We start from the raw sequence: 22,304 nt of genomic DNA on the forward strand, positions 1-22,304 counted from the left end.
TGGATATTAATTAAAGCTTCGAATATTTTTCTCTTTATTAGTGGAAAAAAAGCATGTTACATTTTAGCTGGCCTTTCCTTTTTAATCTTTGGCTTTGTTATATATTGCAATTAAATTACATCATCATTACGCTTTTGTGCTACCCTACTTTTCCCATTTCTGTGTGCATTTTTTTTTTCATATGAGTTCCTTTAGATGTTCAGTACTAACCAAAAATCTTGGACCACCTTTCCTTATATTCTTGTAAAATGGGAAATGAATGCAGTATTTACAGCAAAAACAGAGTCTGTGAAATTCTAACAACCCTGAAAGTCAGTATCTGGTATCACCACCTTTAATATCATCATCCAAACTTCTCGTAATTTCTTAAGCTTCTTCTTCTTAATTGTCCTCCATCGCTTTTGTTCTTTTCTTGTAGTCTGTTAATCTTTTTTTCACATTTGATTAAAAATTTTTTGGCTTGAGACACAGTTTTGTTTTGTTTGTTTGTTTTTTCTTCTTTTCTCTTGTTATTTCAGTTATATTTGCATGTTTGAAAAAAATTCTATCTATCAGTGAGTGTCTCAGGGGAAATGATATTCAGTACTCAGTGCACCTTTTTTAAAACATTTTTAAACTTCATCACTTGTGTGGAAACACTTTGGAAAGCTGTGCTTCTTCTTCTTCCACCTTGACCTTCGCTGTCATCCTGAAAGTGAACTGAGCCCAGTAAGCAAAGTGTTGTTTTGTGCGAGCTGTTTTGTGGTTCACCTTTTGCAGCATCGCTTTTTTTGCATTTTGCATTTTGCATGCTTTTTTTTTTTTTTTTTTTAACAGCGCATTGTGTTCTGCGTCCTGATTGGTTGTAGACCATTGTCAATCAACCTCGTGCCGTGTCTCCTGTACAGTACAGAATGTGTTCAGCTTGTCAACTTTACATAAATCTTCGATCGCAAGCAGCGTGACTCTGAAGTGCTGTACTGTATGTTTGTAAGTTTTCTCCCCAACAAACACAACAATGTCGACGAAACGTTTTGCACCGTCAAAAGCACCCGTTTCATTCTATAATACTGAACTATTTTTCTACGAAGGTTTGAACTTTGAGAGCATTTAAACAAGAGAGAAAAGTGTGAAAATGTTCGTGCCTGTCTGAGAAAAGTGTATAAAGTGTGTAGTGAGGAGCTTTACAGCCTTAAAACATCTTTAATAATTGTAAAAAGAAAAATAAAGTTTGCTTCTTCGCAGATTTCACCTATTGCGGGTTAGTTTTGGAACGTAACTCCCGCGATAAATGAGGGACCACTGTTTACTGTCCAACATCATATTGTGGAAAGCACAGGAATCTTAACAAGGAAGCACCACACAGAGATTGAGCTTGCTGATTGACCCCAAGCTGGTAGGATAGGTGGAGGTTTTTATTAAACACTTGCTTGTGATACACTGTGCTTCGAGCGTCAATAGCAGCATAACAGAACTCACTTATGGTACTGCATTCTTTCTATAAAACAATAACTGTCAGTGACTTTGTGACTTTAAACACAATAGTTAAGAAAACAGTTAAAAGTAATGTAATCATAAACAATAAAAGAAGAACATCTAAACAGCAGCACATGTCCCAAGGCATGATGGGAGAGAACTAGCTGCTCCCCCAACACGCCACAATATTATGAAAAGTTTGTGAAGTGGGAATGTGAGTGGACATGAGTAAAAATGACAGATTCCTCAGTGAAGGCCTGCAGGCTCACAAAAAGCCCAAACACAACCCTAGAAACGCTCTTTGGTGGACCCACAAATGCAATGAAAATATTTATGATGGTGAAAAAACTTCTGATTTCACCAGTCTGTACCCAATAATTCAGCTTCAAAATATTATCCAATCAGCCAGCTGCAGATCATTTACAACCATTTTGACTAGTTGGAAAATGATTTCACCTTAAATCTTTCATAAGAGGCATAAGAGAGTTCTCCACCAGATTGTGCTACTATCTCTGTGGTAACACTTGGTCGCCCTTTGTCTGATACTCACTGTGTCTGTCTTAGACTCATGGCTCCTGGATTACTCTGCCTGCCTGGTCTTTACCATAGTCCAGTGCAGCCAGCCTGCCTCCCTCACTTGCCTTCCCCCGCCCTCTCTGTGTAACAGTGTAACAGGTAAGCGTAACAGTCTTATTGTGAACTCCTCTAACTTGCTGCTCTGAGTTATAAATTATTGTTTTCCTCTGTTTCGGTTATCATGGTGAAACCTTGGCCATTCCTGTGTGGTTATATAGCACTGTGTCTGTAAATAAAGCTTGCCTTAAGTCAAACACAGATTTATGATTCTGCTCCTCGGGTCCACCTTTTGGCTCGACCTGATATCTTCCCAGGGAAGTGCTTCACTCCGTCCTCTCCTACAAGTGTCAAAGCAAGCTAACATTTCCTCTCTCTTGCACCAACAAGCAGAAGCAGCAGGGGGCGTGTGTGCATGGTGAAAGTGAGAAATGGATTTCAGGTAATGGAGTGTCATTTGAACTTGAAACAGCTCTTGAAAAAGCTGTCAGTATCAACGTCAAAACAGTTGTTAAGAATTGCAGAAAAGCTTTTTTCATCAAAAGTGTTAATGCATCCTGAGTTATTTCGCATGATATCGACAACGTTGTTTACATCTACTCCTGCTGGGAGATTTATAAAATCCATTTCTGCAGAAGAAAGAAATCAGCTTTGTGAATGGTATACCAGGAGCTCAGAGCAATGATGTCTTTCTACCCCCAGATAAGAATAATTTGTTTATTATGGATGGGAAAATGTGCAAAGTATGTTCATCATGGGAATTCAAACTATACTTATTTATTCCAGAATATTCAAGGAAAATCCAGTAGAACCATTTCCTTGAACACTAACTACCTAACTTTTTTAATAACTCCAGAATTAAATATTGAATCTCATTTTTAGGTAGATAAATGTTCCTGGGTAATGCAAAATGCTTCTTAGAAGCACTTAAATCATTATTATGTGGGAAATTTGTTAATAAATTAGTTACAAATTACCGATTACTTCTCCAAGAAAGTAATCCCGTTACTTTAATGATTACTTATTTACAAACGTAATCAGTTACTTTATTACGTTTTTAAACCATGATACGCAACCTGAATACGTAATAAAGCAACAGCCTTTTCAGCCTAATTCTATTTTTTCTGCATAATCCATCATATAAAATTGAATCAAATGAAAAAGTCTCTTTTAAAAACTTGTTTTATTAGTTTTAAGCATATAAAATAAAATAATACACTCACTCTTTAAAATAGATAAAAGTAAAACGCAGCAAAACATAAATAAAATCAAAGATTCAGCAGCACTAAGCTGCTCTTAAATTGTTCACCTCAGTATCCATTTTGATAGATCTGTGGTCAGACTTGCTGACCACAGATCTTAGATAAGGCTTAGATTGCATTTGCATATCCAGCACTTCACACTAGCTTTAATGTCACTGATGTTGAGAAAGATGTGATGCTATACCAATCAACAAGCTAGCTCCATTAGTTAATGCATCTTTTTTTATTTGATCCCATCATACAAAAATACTGAGCTGTTCACAGTAAGATTATAACACACAAACATTAAATCTCACGCTTTGCGCTCCAGTAGTTCTGTTCATAAAGAATAGCCTCTGCAAAACCAAAAAGTATAATCTAAGTCATCACTGTTTTTCACACAGAAAACCCCGCCATGGCCACTGGCCTCAAGGCAGAGAAGTTTTAAGAACAGCATTCACTGTAAAATCTTGGACAAATTAAATATGCGGCTCATAATCAAGGACATTTTCACACAGGATCAGTTAAGAGCTGGGTTGACAGAGACCACCTCCAGTTGGCCACAAGGGTGCTGATGAAAACCCTCTACTGTTGGCCAAAGATAAAGAGAGTGAGGTAAGGTATGTTGAAAGGAAAGATAGGAATGTGGAGGTGAGAGTAGGGACTTTAAATGTAGGGATTATGACTGCTTGGTGGTCAGCAGGGCACTCTTCTGGAGTGGCACAAATTTCCATGTCATGCCATTTTTTATGTTCATGGCATTTTGGCTGTGCTGAATGAATATAGCTCATATTTGCCAGAGGATATAATTTTTTAAAAAAAATTTTTAGAATTTTTGACTCAAATTCAGAAATTAGCTTCAAATGGCTAAGCTACAGAAAAGCTGCCACATTTTATCCTAAAATGGCCAAAAGGTCAACAAAGGTCCAATTGAAAATCCTTAAAATGTCATTTTTGATCCCACATTTAACATCAACTGATGCACGCTTTTATTTTTGACTACTCACCTTAAATTTTTAGTTTTTATATTTGTCCACCAGGTGGTGCTACCGTTCAGAGCATGAAGCAAAATGTAACACTGTTTTAATGTTTTCTACAAGGGTGCCATGATGCTAAAACAAGTGTGTTTTGCCATTGATGTGGGATAATGGTGTGAGAGAGAAGAAAAACTGAGAATCAGCTTCAACAACTGCTGAAAAAAAAAACGCAGCAGAGAAACCAAGGCAATGACCAAAATATGAATTAACAACAGTAAATAATAAATAATAAACGTTACTGAACAGCACACGGTACTAATAATACAAGATAGTGAGTGATAGTGATAGTGTGTGTTTGTGTGTACCTGTTTGTACACCTGTGTGTGTGAGCACGCGTTTGTTCATAAGGTTTCTCCATGTAAGTGTCTAATAGTGGGTGTGGCGAACCACAGCTCGGCCCCCAGGACATGAAGCCGAAAGACCCAGGGGGCCCAGGTCCCGCTAAGCAGCCACCGGCAGTGAGCCAGTACACACCTGAGCACCCAGCCCCACAAACCAAGAATCACCAATGCACCAGCGGGTGGGGGCACCAGTCACACCAGCAGGGAGTCAGGTGTAGCGGCCTGGGATGTTGCGAGATGTTCTGAGAGAGCTGGAGTCTAAGACCTAACCTGACACATATAAGACATAGACAAACAGGCACACACAGACATAAACATGCATTCCCACCCTCATGCACACATATACAAATACTCAGCACTCGCCCAACATGGAGACAGAAATGAACGCAGTAGACACACTGACACTCCCCCATACATACTTTAAATTCCCAGGTCCAGGCACCAGCACCCCCAGAGGGGCAATCCGCCCCCAGAGCCAGGAGATGGTCCTCTTCACTGGAGATAAGCAGACCAGGCAGTCCTGCAGCAGCAGGTTGGGCTTCCCTGCTGCTGTAGGGACGACCAGCTCCTCCTCCCGGCTCCCCGCCCCATATGGCGAACAGAGAATGGGGGCATGAAGACCCCATACCTCACTCCACCCACTCATATGTGGTGTTGCTGCATGCTGTTCTAAAGTGCATTTAAAACATGGGAGGGGCATGATGCCAATAGCCCAGATAACAGCAGGCGTCAGCACGGCCCCTCCCGAGAACCCTTAGTGTCTACATGAATTTAAAATTTAAAATTAAGAGGTGGGCACCAGCACCAGAGGTGAGGCTGAATAAACAGACTGTCCTCTGGACACCGTTTAGTGTCCCCTTTCCCCAAATCCCTATATGTATGTGCAGTGATGGGAATAACGGCGTTACAAGTAACGGCGTTACTAACGGCGTTACTTTTTTCAGTAACGAGTAATCTAACTAATTACTATTCCTATCGTTACAACGCCGTTACAGTTACTAACAAGGTAACGCGGTCCGTTACTATTTTTCAACAAACAGTTGAAGCCGTGTTCAGTTCACCGCATCTTATATCAGCTCCAGGAAGTAGCTGTAAGTAATCTGGGCGCTACAGCTTTAAGCAGCTGCGCGCTCCCGCACGGACGGTAATCACGATCACTGTCTAGCACAACACCTGGAGCTAAGGAGGCAAAACAATCGCATGAGTGCTGCTGTTTGACTGAGGAAGAATAAAGTAGTCGTGGTAAGCCAATCACATGACCACTTAAAGACAAAGCAACAAGGTGCTAGTTTATAAATTGTGTCGATAGGCCACGTAAAACCAGAGTCATGATAAACGATATATACGCGGCGTTTTTTCCTCAATAGTTTCGCCACGTTAGCGCTAGCAAGCACTCTCTGCTTATGAGCAAAAAAACAAAACAAAACAGGGGAAGTTTTAGGAGTGACGGCGAGAGAAAGAGAGAGGGAGAGAGAGAAAGAGGGAGAGAGAAAGAGAGAGGGAGAGAGAGCAGGAAAAGAGAGAGAGAGAGAGAGAGAGCGAGTTTTGAGATGTGAGATTTGTGACGTTTAGCGTGTTTGGAGTGTGTAGTTAATGTGTTGTCTTGTGTAGTTAGTGTGTAGTGTTGTGGATAGTTTTGTGTTGTGTGTCAGAACAATGAGGCGACTGCTGTCTCCAGGTAGAAACAGAGGTGATACACCTGCTGCTGTCAGACCTGCAGGTATCAGGCTGTGATGTTCTCCTTTATAGTGGACAGAAATGATTTTTTTGGAGTGGCACAAATAATTTGTGTGGCATCTTATTGAAGAACAGCTGATTGTTCTGTAAATAGTTTGAAATGGTTATTTAAAAAAAGGGTAAAAGGTAAATGGATGCAAATAACTTTGTTGTTTGCAAAACTTGTGCATAGGATTTTAAAATTGACAATTAATATTTGCATTTGAAGTTATAAAATATGATTCATTAAACATGTTTATGGTTGTTACAGTAAAAATATAACTTTTTCTACTCTGATTTTATGTTTTTTGTCTGATTTTAGATCAATTCTGGTTATACAGTATGACAAAATGAGAACATAACTGTAAATTCAGGCACGCGAGGTTGCGCTAAAAAGAATGATACCAAACAAGGCAAAGTAAATAGTTTTTAAAGGTAAAATGTGGAGAGAAAATCAAGAGTAGTAAAAAAATGGCCAATTATACCCTGGACGCCAGAGGGTTAAACGTTCTTTGTTTTTTTTTTTAAGTAACGCAATAGTTACTTTTCCAAGTAATTAATTACTTTTAGAATATTGTAACTCAGTTACTAACTCAGTTACTTTTTTGAAGAAGTAACTAGTAACTATAATTGAATTACTATTTGAAAGTAACTTGCCCAACACTGTGTATGTGTCATGAGAGTGTGAGTAATGGAAGTGTCTAAGTTGTGGAATAGGTGACCAGCAGGAATAAGAGATCACTGAGACACTGAGAATAAATACTTGATTCTTGGCAAAAAAAACCAAAAGTACTACTACATAGTACTTTCATAGCAGTTGCAGGGAAGGGGGCATTTTTTGTCCTATGGGGAAAAAGAGACAGGATTTTAAATGGGTTAATTTCATATTTATGTCTCTGACCTTTCTGAAGTACACACTCCGTGAGCTTCCAAGTCATGTCGAAACTTCTCTATGAATGCAGCTGCCTTCCCCTGGCTCCCCTCTGTCGAACATGATGGTGGTCTCACATGGCCCAGTCTCATCGTGACACCGACTCATCTTCACTGCATAATACAACAAGTTCACACGTCTCCGGCGTCTTCTTTCATCTCCTTTGTTATAATTTCCAGAGTAAAACATTCACCTTCATCATGAAACACAGCTCTGTATTTCTGTATGACAGCAGTCTGTATGTTTTTGTTACTGGTATTTATATAAACAAGTTATATATGTGAGAATATTGTGTCATAAAACAAAAATGGTACAGCAACATGTTTTACATGTGGAGGATTATATGGAGACGGAGTAAGACAATATGAAGTCTTCCATTCAGTAAGGTCAGCTTGACACTGAGAAGTAGCAGAATCTTAAGAATTACATTGCACAGAACGGCACAGAGAGATTTGCATTGGGAAATTTAATCAGGATGTTGCTGTTGAGAGTAAAAGACAAAGGAGAAAAATATGCAAACTGTTAGAGGACGTGACTCAGCACCGAAGGATGATGGTCGCTAAAGGTAAGCACTCTTTAAGAACAAGGAGATGTGTTTGTTTAACACGACTCGATGCTCAGTTATGAGTCCAGTGAGGTGTGTACTTGCAAGACAGTTCAGAGGCAGAGTGAAATAAACTGGAACGCAGTAAAGAATTAATTCTAAGCATTGTTAGCTTAACTTGGGGGGGGGGGTTACTAAAAATCAGCTGTTAAAAACTTCCAGACAAGCATTCAGCAAAACTCATATTTGATATTTAGTTATACACACACCACTTTATAAGGTACTTTATTGCTAGTAGTGATGCAAAATAATGAGGTACATGATATATAAATACACCTCTGAAGAATGTCTCGATTTGTCGCTATATGCAGGGTTTAAAGACTGTGTGGAATATTTAGAGGCTTTTGACTGTTGCCAAGTTACACAAAGCAAAATAACAAAGTCTATGAACAGATGGAAATAACCCAAAAGAGCCAGGAAAACACAAAGAGAAAGGGGGGGGGGGGGGCACTGATAAAACTAATTAAACTCTATAAACACAACTGGTAACTAGTAACAAATTATAATAAGAATTGATGCTACAGAATAAATCACAATCTAATCTGTAGATTAAACAAAGGGAGTGACTAATGATAAACAAGAATTCAAACTCAACAGCAACAACCAAACTTTATTGTCACATACTCAATCATACAGTGTACAACATGTAGTGAAATGCTTGTGTCCAAGCTGCAGACGTAGCCACGCCATTCCAGGGCTTGGCTTTTAGCATGGGGGGGTCTAGCCAGGACCCTTATTGGATACCGGGTGGGAATCGAACTTGCGACAAAGGTGTGTAGTCTTTCCATTACACTATGCAGCTCGGACCACCCAGCAGTCATGAGAGGGTTGGCCTGATTTCCAAATGAGCCAGTAAATTTTAATTATTTTACTTACCACATGATATGACTGTGTGATTAACCATGAACCCTTATACATTAACCTTGTAATAGGTGGAAATGGAATGTGTTTTAAAATGTGATTTGCCCTTTACTGTTAGCATATTTACATATTTACATAGCTGCAGGGAGACACATTGCACGGTGTATGTTATTGTGCTCTGCCAACACTTCACCTACATTTTTCATTTATATTTGAATCCCCCGTAGATACTGACAGTTAACCATGTTACACAATGTTCAACTCTTTTAATTCAGCTGATGTTTGCTGTTAATATTTTATGCACATTTGTCCAATAATAGTTTTATGCGTGCTGTGTTTTCGTAGTGTTTTATTGTTTCTTTTCTTAAGGGAATGGTTTGAAAATGCTTCCACCATTTATTTTCAGCTGTGTTTGCTTGTGTACTGGGAAAATTCACCGCACGCCACTGTGTCAATTTCCAATGTCCACTGTCAATGTCCACACACAGCCAATCACATAGTTTCCCTTTTTGGGTCATTAAATTAATCAATAATCAATAAGAGTAATGATGCTTTTTACCTGATGGACAGCTTTTATTTAAAAAGTCAGTGTCCTCAAAGACCGGTACGTTCTTTGATTTGGTATATTGTTTCATATCTATGTTCATTCATTGTTCAGTGATGGGAAGGCCATTTAAGACACATCAGCCTGTGGGTGGAGCTCAGCATATGGTTATCTGTATTTAATAAGTCAAATTAAAACAGGTGTGGCTAGAAATGGCTCTCCAACTGTTTGTCTCCTGTTTCTCTGTGATAACTATTCTTTTATGCAAAGGTGAGAAAGAAGTTTGATTTTTATTTAATTATTTTAATTTAATTAAAGAATATTGCAGATAAAAATGTGTTCTTTAGATACTCTAAATGAGCCAACTTGTTAACCTGTTTGTAGATTGACACAACATGGGAATGTGAGTCAAAATGGATCAAAGAAGGAACGTTTTTTTAAATCCACCAGGTCAAAGAATACATTATTATTACAATGCATTAATTTTCTTTTAAATGACCTTTTATGTAGTCAAAGTCAAATTTATTTATGTAGCACATTTAAAAAAACAACTATTGACCAAGGTGCTGTACTTTTAAGATAAGTAAGATAAGTAAGGTAAGTAAGAAATAAGACAAATAAAAGTAGTATAAACTAATTCTGATTTAAAAGCCAAGGTAAAAAAGGAATAAATATTACTTTAAAAAAAACAAAACAAGTGATAGTGTTTTTATGCTGACAAATAGAAAGTAATGACCTTGTGACTGGCAGTGCTGAATTCAATAACACTATATTAATCAAGAGTAACAATAACGAGGACGTTTTAATTTACCTTTAACAATATCTACTAAACTGGTTAATAACAGGTTTGTTGACCAGTGAACAAACCTGTATTGTAAAGTTGTCCTTGGTGTTTATAAAACTTTCTAAATGGTTACTAATGTTCACTGCATCTATAATATTGTTATAATGTTGAAACTGGTCATTATAGCACCACATGTTTTAGCTACTACATGTCAGGTGGTGTAAATCATGAAACTCCTTTTCACTAAATGTTTAGATTTGTTTCCCCGTGCTGTTTGGTTAGTGAGAAACCAAAATTTGTTGACAAATTCCACATCACTGTAATCTGAACTTTTCCCAAAATGTTCACATCAGCAATTGTGAAAGTTCCCAGACATAAACAATGAGAGAGCAGATCCAAGTTGAACTTTCACATATTTCTGTTTTCTTTGAAACACGCTTCCTGGTGCAAACCAGTCACTGGTTTAACATATTAATTTATGTTCCACTTTGCAGATGGTCATTCACAGCAGGCTGGTAAGTATCCAAGAACAATTTAACAACTTCAAGTTTCAAGTTTGATTTCAACCCTGTTTGTTTCCTCTGAGCTACACAATAAGTAGATTCTGTTCAACTCAATTCTATTTTAGTCATATAGCGCTAAATCCCAACAACAGTTGGCTCAAGACCCTTTATATACAAGCTATATATAAAAAAAAGCTATTTTAAAGGTACTAGATAGCACTGCCCTCATTTGTGCCTCGCATTGCTTATTTAAATTTCTGTACTACTTGGAAAAGAAGAACACTTTTCTCTCCTCCTTTTATGTTTCTCTCTCTCTCTCTCTCACACACACACACACACACACACACACACACACACACACACACACACACAGGTTACGTTTTCTTAGTTCTCTCCAGATTTGCATTTAAACATGCAATTAATACAATGCAATACAACTTTATTTATAGAGCACATTTAAAAACCAACGGTATACCAAAGTGCTTCACGTAAAAGACAGAAAATAAGACATAAATATTATAAATATTAAAATTATTAAATATTATAGGACCATAACAAAGTACCAAGTATGCTAACAGGTCAGTGTCACTAATACACAGGAATAGCATAAAATGCATATCAAGTAAAACATTTTAAAAGCCATAAAAGATATGTATAACAGGTAAAATAGTGTAGGGATCAGATACAGGCATTAACGAGGAGGAAAGGCAAGGTTAAATAAATAGGTTTTTAACCGTGATTTAAATGATTGGACAGAATCAGACGCGTGGATAGCAATAGGAAGGTTATTCCATAAATCTGGTGCAGCCAAGGCAAACGCACAGTCGCCTCTAGACTTCAGCCGAGATCTTGGCTGCACCAGGAGTAACTGAGTAGATGATCGGAGTGCTGGAGCGGGAATGTACGATCTAAGGAGTTTGATAAGGTAGCTCGGGGCTGTGTCGTTGATCATTTTAAAAGTAAGCAGCAGTATTTTAAATTGGATGCAGTATTTAATGGGTAGCCAGTTCAGGTCAGCTAAACCAGGGGTAATAGAGGCAAACCTCCCAGTTCCGGTCAGAAGGCATGGCACATCATTTTGAACAGTTTGCAGTCTGTGAAGAAGGGCAGAATGAAGACAGAAATAAAGGGAGTTGCAGTAATCCAGCCTAGAGGTCACAAAGACGTGAGCAAGCTTTTCCAGGTCCTTATGCAGAACATAATGCCTAGCCTTAGAAATGAGACACAGTTGGTAGAAAGTAGATCTAACTACAGCAGACACTTGTTTATCAAATTTAAAAGAGCTATCCAGCAACATGCCCAAATTGCTAACAGTGTCAGAGAGGGAGCTGGCAAGGGAACCAAAGGCATCACGAAGTTGTCCATGAGGAATATTGCTATCAAATACCACAATTTCAGTTTTCTTATCATTTAAGATAAGAGAGTTTCCTAAGAGCCATTCTTTAACCTCACAAATGCACTTTTGAAAGCAGTGCAGAGACAGAGGAGGATCATCAGCAAGTTCAAAGTAGATCTGTATGTCAGCGTAACAGTGAAAAGCGATATTGTATTTCTCAAAGATTGTGCCTATTGAGCTATACAGTGAGAAAAGAATAGGGCCCAGCACAGATCCTTGAGGCACGCCACAGCAGACAGGTGCCGTGGAAGAAGAGCAGGTGCAGGAAAATAAGAGAGTGAAAGTAGACACTACATCCTTGGTTTTCTGACAAAAAAAAAAAACAGTTACATCTTAAATGCAGGTTCACAGACCAAACTACACCCATGTCAGTTTTGGGGGGCAGGGCTCAGTGGCGTAAATTAGCCTCTATACATGTAGTGTTTTAAGTCCACTTTGAATCATCTGTCGTAATTCAGATTTAGAAGCTGAAAGGCTTTGTGAGTCAGAATTAAACTCTTTTTCTTTCCGACTTAGTTTTTAAGGCTATTTTTAAAATGTTACTTTTAAATAAAAAATATCAATAAAATTACTTTTTAATTTTATGATAAAAGAAATAAATGATTTGTAAATCGAATACATCCAAATTGTATTTCCAATAGAATGTAGAAAACGTACCATTTTAAGAAAAACATATGCTCATTTTGAATTTGATGGCAGTAACATGTCTCCAAGAATTTGGGACAGGGCCATTTTTACCACTCTGTAGTATTACCTCTACTTTTAACAGTAGTCACTACATGTCTGGAAACTGAAGAGAGCAGTTGGTGGATGTTTGTGAGAGGAATGTTTTCCCATTCTTGTATGATATCAGATTCTAGCTGCTCATTAGTCCTGGGTCCACTTTGTTCCCTGGAAAAGACAGTACTCATGCATAAATGAGTCCCCCCTCACCCCAACCAGTCACCCTGCCTGAGCTTGGTTCTGCCAGAGGTTTATTTCCTTTTAAAAAGGAGTTTTTCTTTCACACTGTCACCAATTGCTTGCTTATAAAGGGTTGTCTGATTGTTGGGGTTGTCTCTGTATTATTGTCAGGTCTTTATCCTACAATATAAAAAGGGCATGAGTGGTGTGATTTGGCCCTAACATTGCATTAAATTGAATTGAAGTGTGGATTCGTCTCTGATTCATGCAGCTTTAACTCACATTTGTGGATGGAAAACCCTGTTCACAGAGAAAGATGTCAGAGTTCAAATATTTCCGACATCGTGAAGTGTTTTCCATGAACGAATGATCCCTGCTTCTAATGAAGCACTGCCTTAAGGACCTAAGAATATAGGCATTGTTAAATTGCATTTTCATTTACATTTTACAGGATCTTTGCTGGAATTGGATTAGCAACAAGTATTAATAATCTGCAGTGATGGGAATAACAGCGTTACAAGTAACGTTACTTTTTTCAGTAACGAGTAATCTAACTAATTACTATTTCTATCGTTGCAACGCCGTTACCGTTACTAAGAAGAAAATGCGGTGCGGTCGCATTACTATTTTTCAACAAACAGACGGTTGAAGCTGTGTTCAGCTTACTGCATCTTATATCAGTTGCACGGAAGTAGCTGTAAGTAATCTGGGCACTACAACTTTAAGCAGCTGCGCGCTCCCGCGGACGGCAATCACTTTCTGCCCGACGATCACTTTTTGGCACAACACCTGGAGCTGGGGGGGGGCAAAACAATCGCATGAGTGCTGCTGTTTGACTGAGGAAGAATAAAGTAGTCGTGGTAAATTGTGTTGATGGGCCTCGTAAAACCAGAGTCATGATAAACAATATATGCGCGTGTTTAGTTTCGTCATGTTTACTGTTTAAGGACAGTGCTAGCAAGCACTCTCTGCTTATGACCAAAAAATAGAAAAACTAAACAAAAAACACCCCGTTCATGTTGGTGGAAAAATGTACCATGTCGACCAATCAAAAATGATATAGCAACATGACATTTGGTTGTTTAGGAAGAGGGGGAAGTTTTAGGACTGACGGCGAGAGAGAGAGAGAGAGAGCAGAAAAAGAGAGAGAGTGAGTTTTGAGATGTGAGAGATTTGTGACGTTTAGCGTGTTTGGGGTGTGTAGTTCATGTGTTGTCTTGTGTAGTTAGTGTGTAGTGTTGTGGATAGTTTTGTGTTGTGTGTCAGAACAATGAGGCGACTGCTGTCTCCAGGTAGAAACAGCAGTGATACACCTGCTGCTGTCAGACCTGCAGGTATCAGGCTGTGACGTTCTCCTTTATAGTGGACAGAAATTATTTTATTTTTTTTTGTGGAGTGGCACAAATAATTTGTGTGGCATCATATTGAATGCAGAACAGCTGATTGTTCTGTAAATAGTTTGAAATGGTTATAAAAAAAAGAGTAAAAGGTAAATGGCTGCAAATAACTTGTTTACAAAACTTGTGCATATGATTTAAAAATTCGCAATTTATATTTGCATTTAAGGTTATGAAATATGATTCAATGAACATGTTTGTGGTTGTTACAGTGAAAAATAACTTTTTATAATTCTGCTATATGTGGGCAACTACTGATGAAGATTACAAATCCTGTGTGTTGTATGCATAACGTAGCTTCTCTGTGTTTTGTTTTCAGCCACCAGATTAGCTGGGTCTGGATCGACTCGACGCTCTGGCAGAGTAGAAATCTATTACAATAACATGCAGACAGTTAAACTGTGGGACGGCACTAGAGGCTCCTCGATCAGCTTACTTTGGTGCAGGAACTGGGCAGATTTGGCTTGATAATGTGGCCTGTTCAGGAAATGAAGGTTCTTTAATTAAGTGTAAACACAGTGGATTTGGAACAAACAACTGTGGACATGGTCAGGATGCTGGTGTGATCTCTTCAGGTGACAAACTTTTTAGATACTCATGTCATTGCTGGTCAGCCTGGTCTTGTGTGTCATACATTAAATGTTTTCACAGCATTTGTTCAGCCCTGCTGTTGTTTTTAAAAGTGCTTTATAAATTTATAAAAGTGTTTGGGGGGTTTTCAAGTGCAAAGAGGAATTGAAATCTAAATAACTTCTAATGCCTGACAGATCCAGTCCGATTATTTGGGTCTGGATCAACTCAGTGCTCTGGAAGAGTTGAAATCTATTACGGCAACACCTGGGGAACAGTCTGTGATGATGGCTGGGACTTAAATGATGCAGAGGTGGTTTGCAGACAGTTAAACTGTGGGACGGCACTACAGGCTCCTCATTCAGCTTACTTTGGGGCAGTAGGTGGACAGATTTGGCTTGATAATGTGACCTGTTCAGGAAATGAAAGTTCTCTAACTTAGTGTCAACATCTTGGATTTGGAACATACAGCTGTGGATATTATCAGACTGCTGGTGTCATTTGTTCAGGTGAGATAACTTTCAGATACTCAAGAGACTGAAGATCACTTTGTTCTTGGATGTTGTGCCTGAAATACTTTGTTAATATTATTCTTCCTTACATTAACAATCTCAGAATATTCTTCATTATTTTTCCTGACAGGTCTGATCAGATTAGTTGGATCTGGATTGACTCGATGCTCTGGAAGAGTTGAAATCTATCAACTCTGGCTGTGTTGATGGCTGGGACTTAAATCATCAGCAGAATCTGGCAGAGCATCTCTGAACCAACAAACACGTTCATGAGTCCTCTGGAGAAACATGACGTCTCTGTGTGTTTCATAGGTCAAAGGTCAACTCCAGAAGATGGGTCCTCTTCAGCCAATGAACATCTTCCTCCGACAGGAGTTGGACCGAATGCAGTGTGTCATCAGCAGCGTACGGAGCACACTCACTGACCTCAGACTGGCCATCGATGGTCAGTTACACACACACACACACACACACACACACACACACACACACACACACACACACGTTCACTGACGCTCGATCTGACTCGCGTTTCCGCAGTTGCAGGGACCATCATCATGTCTGAAGACCTGCGCGACGCCCTCAACAGCATGTTCGATGCTCGGATCCTGCGCCTGTGGCTGAGGCTCAGCTGGCCATCGGCCACGCTCGGCTTCTGGTTCAGCGAGCTGCTGGAGAGGAACCAGCAGCTCAGCGCGTGGATCAGTGCCGGGCGGCCCAACCAGTTCTGGCTCACCGGCTTCTTCAACCCGCAGGTTGGTTCATTGTTCCGGAAATCTGGAGTTTTGGAATTCTTCAGTTTTCTTTCCGAATGTTTTTTGTGTCTTCAGGGTTTCCTGACCGCCATGCGCCAGGAGACGACACGCTCCAACCTGTCCAGGGGCTGGGCCTTGGACACGGTCACCCTTAGCAACGATGTCACCAAGATGATGAGGGAGGATGTCTCAGCTCCGCCCCCTGAAGATGTGGGTGGAGTCTTTATCTATGGCCTCTTTCTGGATGGAGCGGGATGGGACAGACGTGGCGCCAAACTCGCTGAGGCTCCGCCCAAAGTTAGTTTGTCTTTTTTAAAAAAAAATTTTTTTTTTACTTAGATTAAAATAATAAACTGAAGCTTTAAAAAAACTTCAGTGTTCAAACAAAAGTCCAACGTTTTACTGTTTCTGTATTTGTTTTGTAAATTAACACAAAAACATTTTAAGATTTTTTAAAAGATTAATCTAATGAAAAATTATGAATTAATAATTGATTTAGAAACTAAATCTAAACTAAAATTTAGGAACTAAATGAAATCAAAGTATTTTTGTTTTTGCTCAGTAATAATAAGTTTGTCTCCGCCCCTCAGGTCCTCTTCACCCCCCTCCCTGTGGTCCACGTCTTCGCCGTCAGCTCAGCCAACATGGCCGACAGTAAGCGTCCCCCTGGCGGCGGGGGGCGGTCAGCCTGTACTCGTGTCCCGTCTACAAGAAGCCTCTACGCACCGACCCGAACTTCATCTTCTCCCTGCAGCTGAGGAGCGTGCAGCCGCCCGAGCGCTGGACGCTGCGAGGCGCCGCGCTGCTCTACGACTGCAAGTGATCCAAACGTTGTTGTTCCACAGACACAGACAGACACTCACCGTGGGGCTCTGCTGTGTCTCACTCAGACCTCCCCACAGGTTTCAGTTTGAGCTTTTTTATTCTGATGTTCTGATAGTTTCCATTTTTCTTCAGCACCAAACATGTTTGTAGGTTTTTAGTCTGTTAAATTTATGAAAATCAAAATGTTTCCACCTCTCTGCAAGTCTCTAATAATCATAATAATAATCATAATAATAATAATAATCATAATCATCATAATAATCATAATAATAGTAACAATAATGATTTTCTATGTGACCTCACACAGTAAAGCTGATGTGAGGATCATCACAGTTTCGGTGGCTGTATGAACTTAGAATGCATAAAATAATAATTTGTTTTAATTATAAAACTTTCCCTCTGTCATTTCCTGAGTGTTTCAAAATAAAAGTCCTCTCTTTCATGTTTTGAATGTGAGGCTGTTCCTGTGATGCCTTCAAATCTGTTTCAGTCTGCAGTTTTTTACAGTTCAGACCCAAAGTGACTCAAACATTTACTTAAAAGAGGTTTTTGTTCGTCTGGGTTTTCCTGCTCAGCAGCGCTAAACAGGCAAAACACACAAACAGGAAGAAAGAGGAAAATATGTGTTTCTGTGAACAATGCAGCACCAAAATAAAAGACCAGGATTTAATGATTGACAAAAACATTAAATGATCATGTTTATTTTCACATCAATGTTCCATCGTCCTTCTTTTAGAAGAAGTTTAGAAATTAAAAATGCCAATAACACAGCAGGAAAAAGCCAACAGCATGAGTCCTGAAAGGCTTAAAGAGAAAATAAACGCACAAAGAATGAAACAAAAAGGCACAAAACCTCAAAACAAGAGTGAATTAAATCTGACCGACACACAAATATGCTAAAAACCCCAAACATGAACCTGTGAGGTCATTAATACCTGTGTGCGTGTTTACATGTCTTTGTGGGGACCAAAATGCCCGTCCCCACAAGTTTGAAGACATTTTTGAGACTCAGGATGTGGTTTTAGTGTCCGGGACAGTCAGGTCAGGGTTAGGCATTCAGTCTTATTGGTTAGAGTGAAAGGCTGAGGAAAGCATGATGTCCCCACAAGGATATGAAAACACAACCGTGTGTGTGTTACTGTGAATTTGTGAGACAAGTGAAGATTTCAGAATCAGTGAGAAATGTTTCACTTCCTGTTGGTGAAGAAGAGCAGACTCCTCTTCAGCCTGAGAAATGAAGAAGCTTTTATTTTGTCAGCCTGACAAACACGAGCTCAGCCATGAGCAGAGGCGACCCTGCAGAGGTGAAGGTCACAGTCAGAATCAGCGCTGGTGCCAGAGAACCGCACAAGGACGGCCTCATTGGTCACGAGTTCATTATGTGATGGTAACAAACTGATTATTACAGAACAGGAAACACACGTCTGCCTCATCAAACACCAGCTGCTGCTGCTTTTATCAGTCTGCCAACAAAACCTCACAAGAAAGAAGTTTTTGTGAGTTTGCAGCGTTCCTCTAAACTGAAAACTAAAACAGAGTGAAAATGGGAGCATGCAGCCACACTCGAGAGTCAGGCAGTTTAAATGTGTTTGTCTTCATCTGTAGTTACATTTCATTGGCTGGAAATGTGCTAACTGGAATCTTTCATGAGTCCAGATGAACAAAAACAAGTGTTTACTGCTCCACGCTGCACGAATCTGAATCAAAATCACTCAGACGCGCCCATGTAGGGATTCCACCAAAACCATGTGACCACCTTTGAACCTGTCGTGAATATAATTTTAGACTTTTCACTTTATTTTGAAAGAACAGATTTGCAGGAACTGCGGCTGCTGCAGAAACTCTTCACTTTTCACTGGCTTTAATCTTGAAGGTTTCTCCAGATGTGGAACATTCACGCTAAACATTCAACATCTGACAACCGTCTCCATGTAAAACACTGACAAACTCAAACTTTATACGGTAACTGACAGATTTATTCCTCCATTTTCAGGCATTTCACAATGAACTTGGATTAGTTTGATGATTTTATTCACATTGGTGAATAAAACCAGCCAAGAGGCTGATTCCTGCAGAGGAGGAGGCAGAGCGGAGGAATCTGCAGGTTCTGTCTCTAACACACAACCAGAGCTTCATCATAACGAGTACATAATAAAACCATGATCCCCCCGATCGACTCTTTTAGCCTGTTTCCTCTGGAACGAACAGGATCTAACAAACCCCAGCTGCTGCTGGGAGACTGGTCATCATGGGAGGAAAAAGATGGCTGCCGTGTTGCTGTTTCCTGTCTTACACCAGGGTTATACTTCCTGTATCTGTGGGTCTGAGTTTTTAATCAGAGGATGAACTTAAAGCTTTCAGTCTGCTCTACAACCCACCACCTATCCACACGTCTTCTAAGTGACTGGACATCAGTAAAACTTCTACCAGACTTTAGTAAATATTGCATTAAGATGAGCAGACAGATTTTAATCTCAGCATTGCAGATTTTTCAGGACACTGGAAGAGTTCCTGCCATGGATTTAGATGTTAGTGTTGTGTGGATGAACCCATTGTGTGGGATCTTTGTGTTACTAACACTGATGCTTTTACACTTTAGGACCCTCGAGACCTCTGCTGCTCAGCCGTCCTGATCGCTGCCTCCACTTTAACCAGAGGCTGTAACCTCTGATCATTTCACCTGCACCGACAGTAAAACTCTTCTCCAGAACCAAACGTGCCATAAACCCATCACAGCTTCATCATCAGCTCAGTCTCAGCAACATGCAGACGACCGAGCAGCAGAAACTCTGCAGGGAACGTCTGAAATCTGTTCTTCAGTTTTCCAGCTCACTGTTTATTGAACATGAGACAGAAAAATACCTTCAGCTTTAATGTGAAACTTTTATCGCCTGTGACATGTTTGCAGGAAGTCTTCATGCTGTGGTTTAGTGTCACAGCCATAAATATTACACAAGGTAAAAACTACAAGTCCCAACATCCTCTGTGTTTAGGGCGGAGCAGTGAAAGTGAAAGTGTTGATCCTCCGTTCAGAGCAGCAGGAGGAGGAAGGTGGAGTTGAGGCAGGTGAGTGTTAACATGAATATGTTTCTTCTTATGACATAAAATAATTCCACGCTGTTCGTGTCTGTGGGTGAAACGTGAGGCCGGTCGGTCCTCTGAGCGCTGGTTTCCTGTAAGTAGAGAGGAAGTGAAGCGAAGTGCGCAGTTTAGCTGAGCCTCCGTTTAGTGTGAGAGAGCAGGAGGAGAGTGAGAGCTGTGCTGAGGCAGGTGAGTGTTAACACCGCTCTGACATTACTGTGTCTCTGTGGCGGGAACAACAGGCTCCGTCCGTGGAGGCAAAAATAATCAGACTTTGGTTTTTCAAAGGAAACTACATTATGTCGGAAGAGGCCGCGCGCTCATTGGACAACGACTTGTCAATCTCAAGTTATTAGCCAATGAGCGCGCAGATTCGCAGTAAGACCCGCCCTTATCACGACATTTTTAAAAACTAAAATGGCGACAGAAACTCAATTCAGGCTGACTTTAAACTGTTTGAGCCACTTCCTGTTCTCAGTCCCGGCGTCCTGATCACCGACGTTTCTGTTGCTCTGATATCTGATATTGATTATATCGGTAAACAGGCTGTAGCAGAAACATCAGGTCTGATCTGAAAATCCTTCAGAAACAAACTTTAAGAGTTTTATGTCCGTGTGAGGCCGCACGCTGATTGGATAACAACCTGTCAGTCTCAAGTTATTGGCCAATGAGCGCGCGGATTCACAGTAAGACCTTTTCACGTCATTCTTTTAAGCTAAAACATCGACAGTAAAACTGTAACGTGTCCTGTGATCTATAAACTCTGTGATGAATAATCTGAAGTCATTTTGAGCCTGACAGTAGTTTCCTGTCACAGAGCAGAAGCTGCAGGCAGTTTTTGGCTCCTTTATATTTAATTTATTCCAAAATAAATCAATAAAGGTAGAAAAGAACTCTCAGTGAAATTAAAATCTATTTTTAAAGACCGATGTGACCAAGTGCAACAAATATAAGATGACATGTTTACAGGTATTTGAAGTATTGATCATATGTAGAACACAGAGCAGGTCCAATAACAGAGTCATCCTGCTCACAAACAGCACTTTGGTTTCATGAGCTCACTTCCTGCAGTGATCCTCAGCTTCTCTCCAAAGGAGCCGTAACATGTGGGCTCCTCACCATGATGATGATCCCAAACACACGGAGTTCCTTCATCCACCTGATCATGTACTTATTAAATAATGTGATGGTTTTGGTGTTTTTTAAAGACTTTGAGCCTCTAAAATAACTGGTTTGGACTTTAGGGCCAAAGCTCCAACATTAGAAACCTGTCAGTGTGATGCTTCCAGTACAACAGCACCTCTGAGTGTGTGTGTTCACCTCTCAGACTAACTCCACCCTGACATCAAGAAGATGGAGGAAGAGGACGGAGCAGCATCTGCAGCATCCAGCTGTGTGTCTGTGAGGAGTGACGGGGTTACACAAACACCTCCACCTTACAGTCATGGACCTGCAGCAACAAAGTTCTTCAATCATGGAGCTCAGCTGACCATGTAAGATTCTAATGATTTCTTCTCTGCAGCCGTCTGTACTCTAATCTGAGACAACTACTACTGACAGAAACCATCACATCATCCAGTTTGTGTGTTTGCAGCTGCTTCATAGATTTTAAACAGAGATTAATCAGTAATTCATGTGATATGAATGTGATGTGTTTGTGTTTGCAGAGGTCAGAGGTCACAGTCTCCAGCATCCAGCTGTGTGTCTGTGAGGAGTGACCGGTCCAAAGACATAGACCCTCCAGACTTCAGTCATGAACCTGCAGCAACAAAGTTCTTCAATCATGGAGCTCAGCTGACCATGTAAGATTCTAATGATTTCTTCTCTGCAGCCGTCTGTACTCTAATCTGAGACAACTACTACTGACAGAAACCATCACATCATCCAGTTTGTGTGTTTGCAGCTGCTTCATAGATTTTAAACAGAGATTAATCAGTAATTCATGTGATATGAATGTGATGTGTTTGTGTTTGCAGAGGTCAGAGGTCACAGTCTCCAGCATCCAGCTGTGTGTCTGTGAGGAGTGACAGGTCCAAAGACATAGAACCTCCAGACTTCAGTCATGAACCTGCAGCAACAAAGTTCTTCAGTCATGGAGCTCAGCTGACCATGTAAGAGATCTGCTGACTCAGAGGTCAAAGGTTGTTTATATAAATGTGTTCTGCCAGTGACATCATAACTTGACCTCACACTGGTCTGTGTATGAAGTATAATTTAGTGGCAGTTGTTAAAGTTGTATAATGAGGATGCTAGTTTGGGGCGTATTTTCCTGCTG

At 40.0% G+C, this 22,304-nt stretch overlaps 2 protein-coding genes across 5 annotated transcripts in view; both read left to right on the forward strand.

Annotated features, from left to right (window-relative positions):
• Positions 1-10,581: 10,581 nt before the first annotated feature.
• LOC102078701 (dynein heavy chain 8, axonemal) lies at positions 10,582-17,192 on the forward strand. The gene is made up of 5 exons (XM_025905475.1): positions 10,582-10,602; positions 15,681-15,813; positions 15,915-16,123; positions 16,199-16,420; positions 16,714-17,192. Exons 1-5 carry the CDS (start codon positions 10,582-10,584, stop codon positions 16,879-16,881), a joined length of 753 nt encoding a protein of 250 aa, XP_025761260.1. The 3' UTR covers positions 16,882-17,192.
• Positions 17,193-19,928: 2,736 nt separating this feature from the next.
• LOC102078974 (NACHT, LRR and PYD domains-containing protein 12-like) overlaps positions 19,929-22,304 on the forward strand; it is a 95,634-nt gene continuing 93,258 nt past the window's right edge. For 3 of the 4 annotated variants that reach the window (XM_025905472.1, XM_019352770.2, XM_019352769.2), the window contains exons 1-4: positions 19,933-20,014; positions 21,357-21,522; positions 21,697-21,831; positions 22,006-22,140. In XM_025905472.1, coding sequence (XP_025761257.1) covers positions 21,383-21,522; positions 21,697-21,831; positions 22,006-22,140 — 410 coding nt within the window. In that variant the 5' untranslated portion in view covers positions 19,933-20,014; positions 21,357-21,382. Of the gene's footprint in view, positions 20,015-20,190; positions 20,219-21,356; positions 21,523-21,696; positions 21,832-22,005; positions 22,141-22,304 lie in introns of all 4 variants that reach the window. The other variant, XM_025905471.1, reaches the window with a different exon arrangement.

Source organism: Oreochromis niloticus, linkage group LG3 (genome assembly GCF_001858045.2).
Source record: "Oreochromis niloticus isolate F11D_XX linkage group LG3, O_niloticus_UMD_NMBU, whole genome shotgun sequence".
NCBI classification, from domain to species: domain Eukaryota; kingdom Metazoa; phylum Chordata; class Actinopteri; order Cichliformes; family Cichlidae; genus Oreochromis; species Oreochromis niloticus.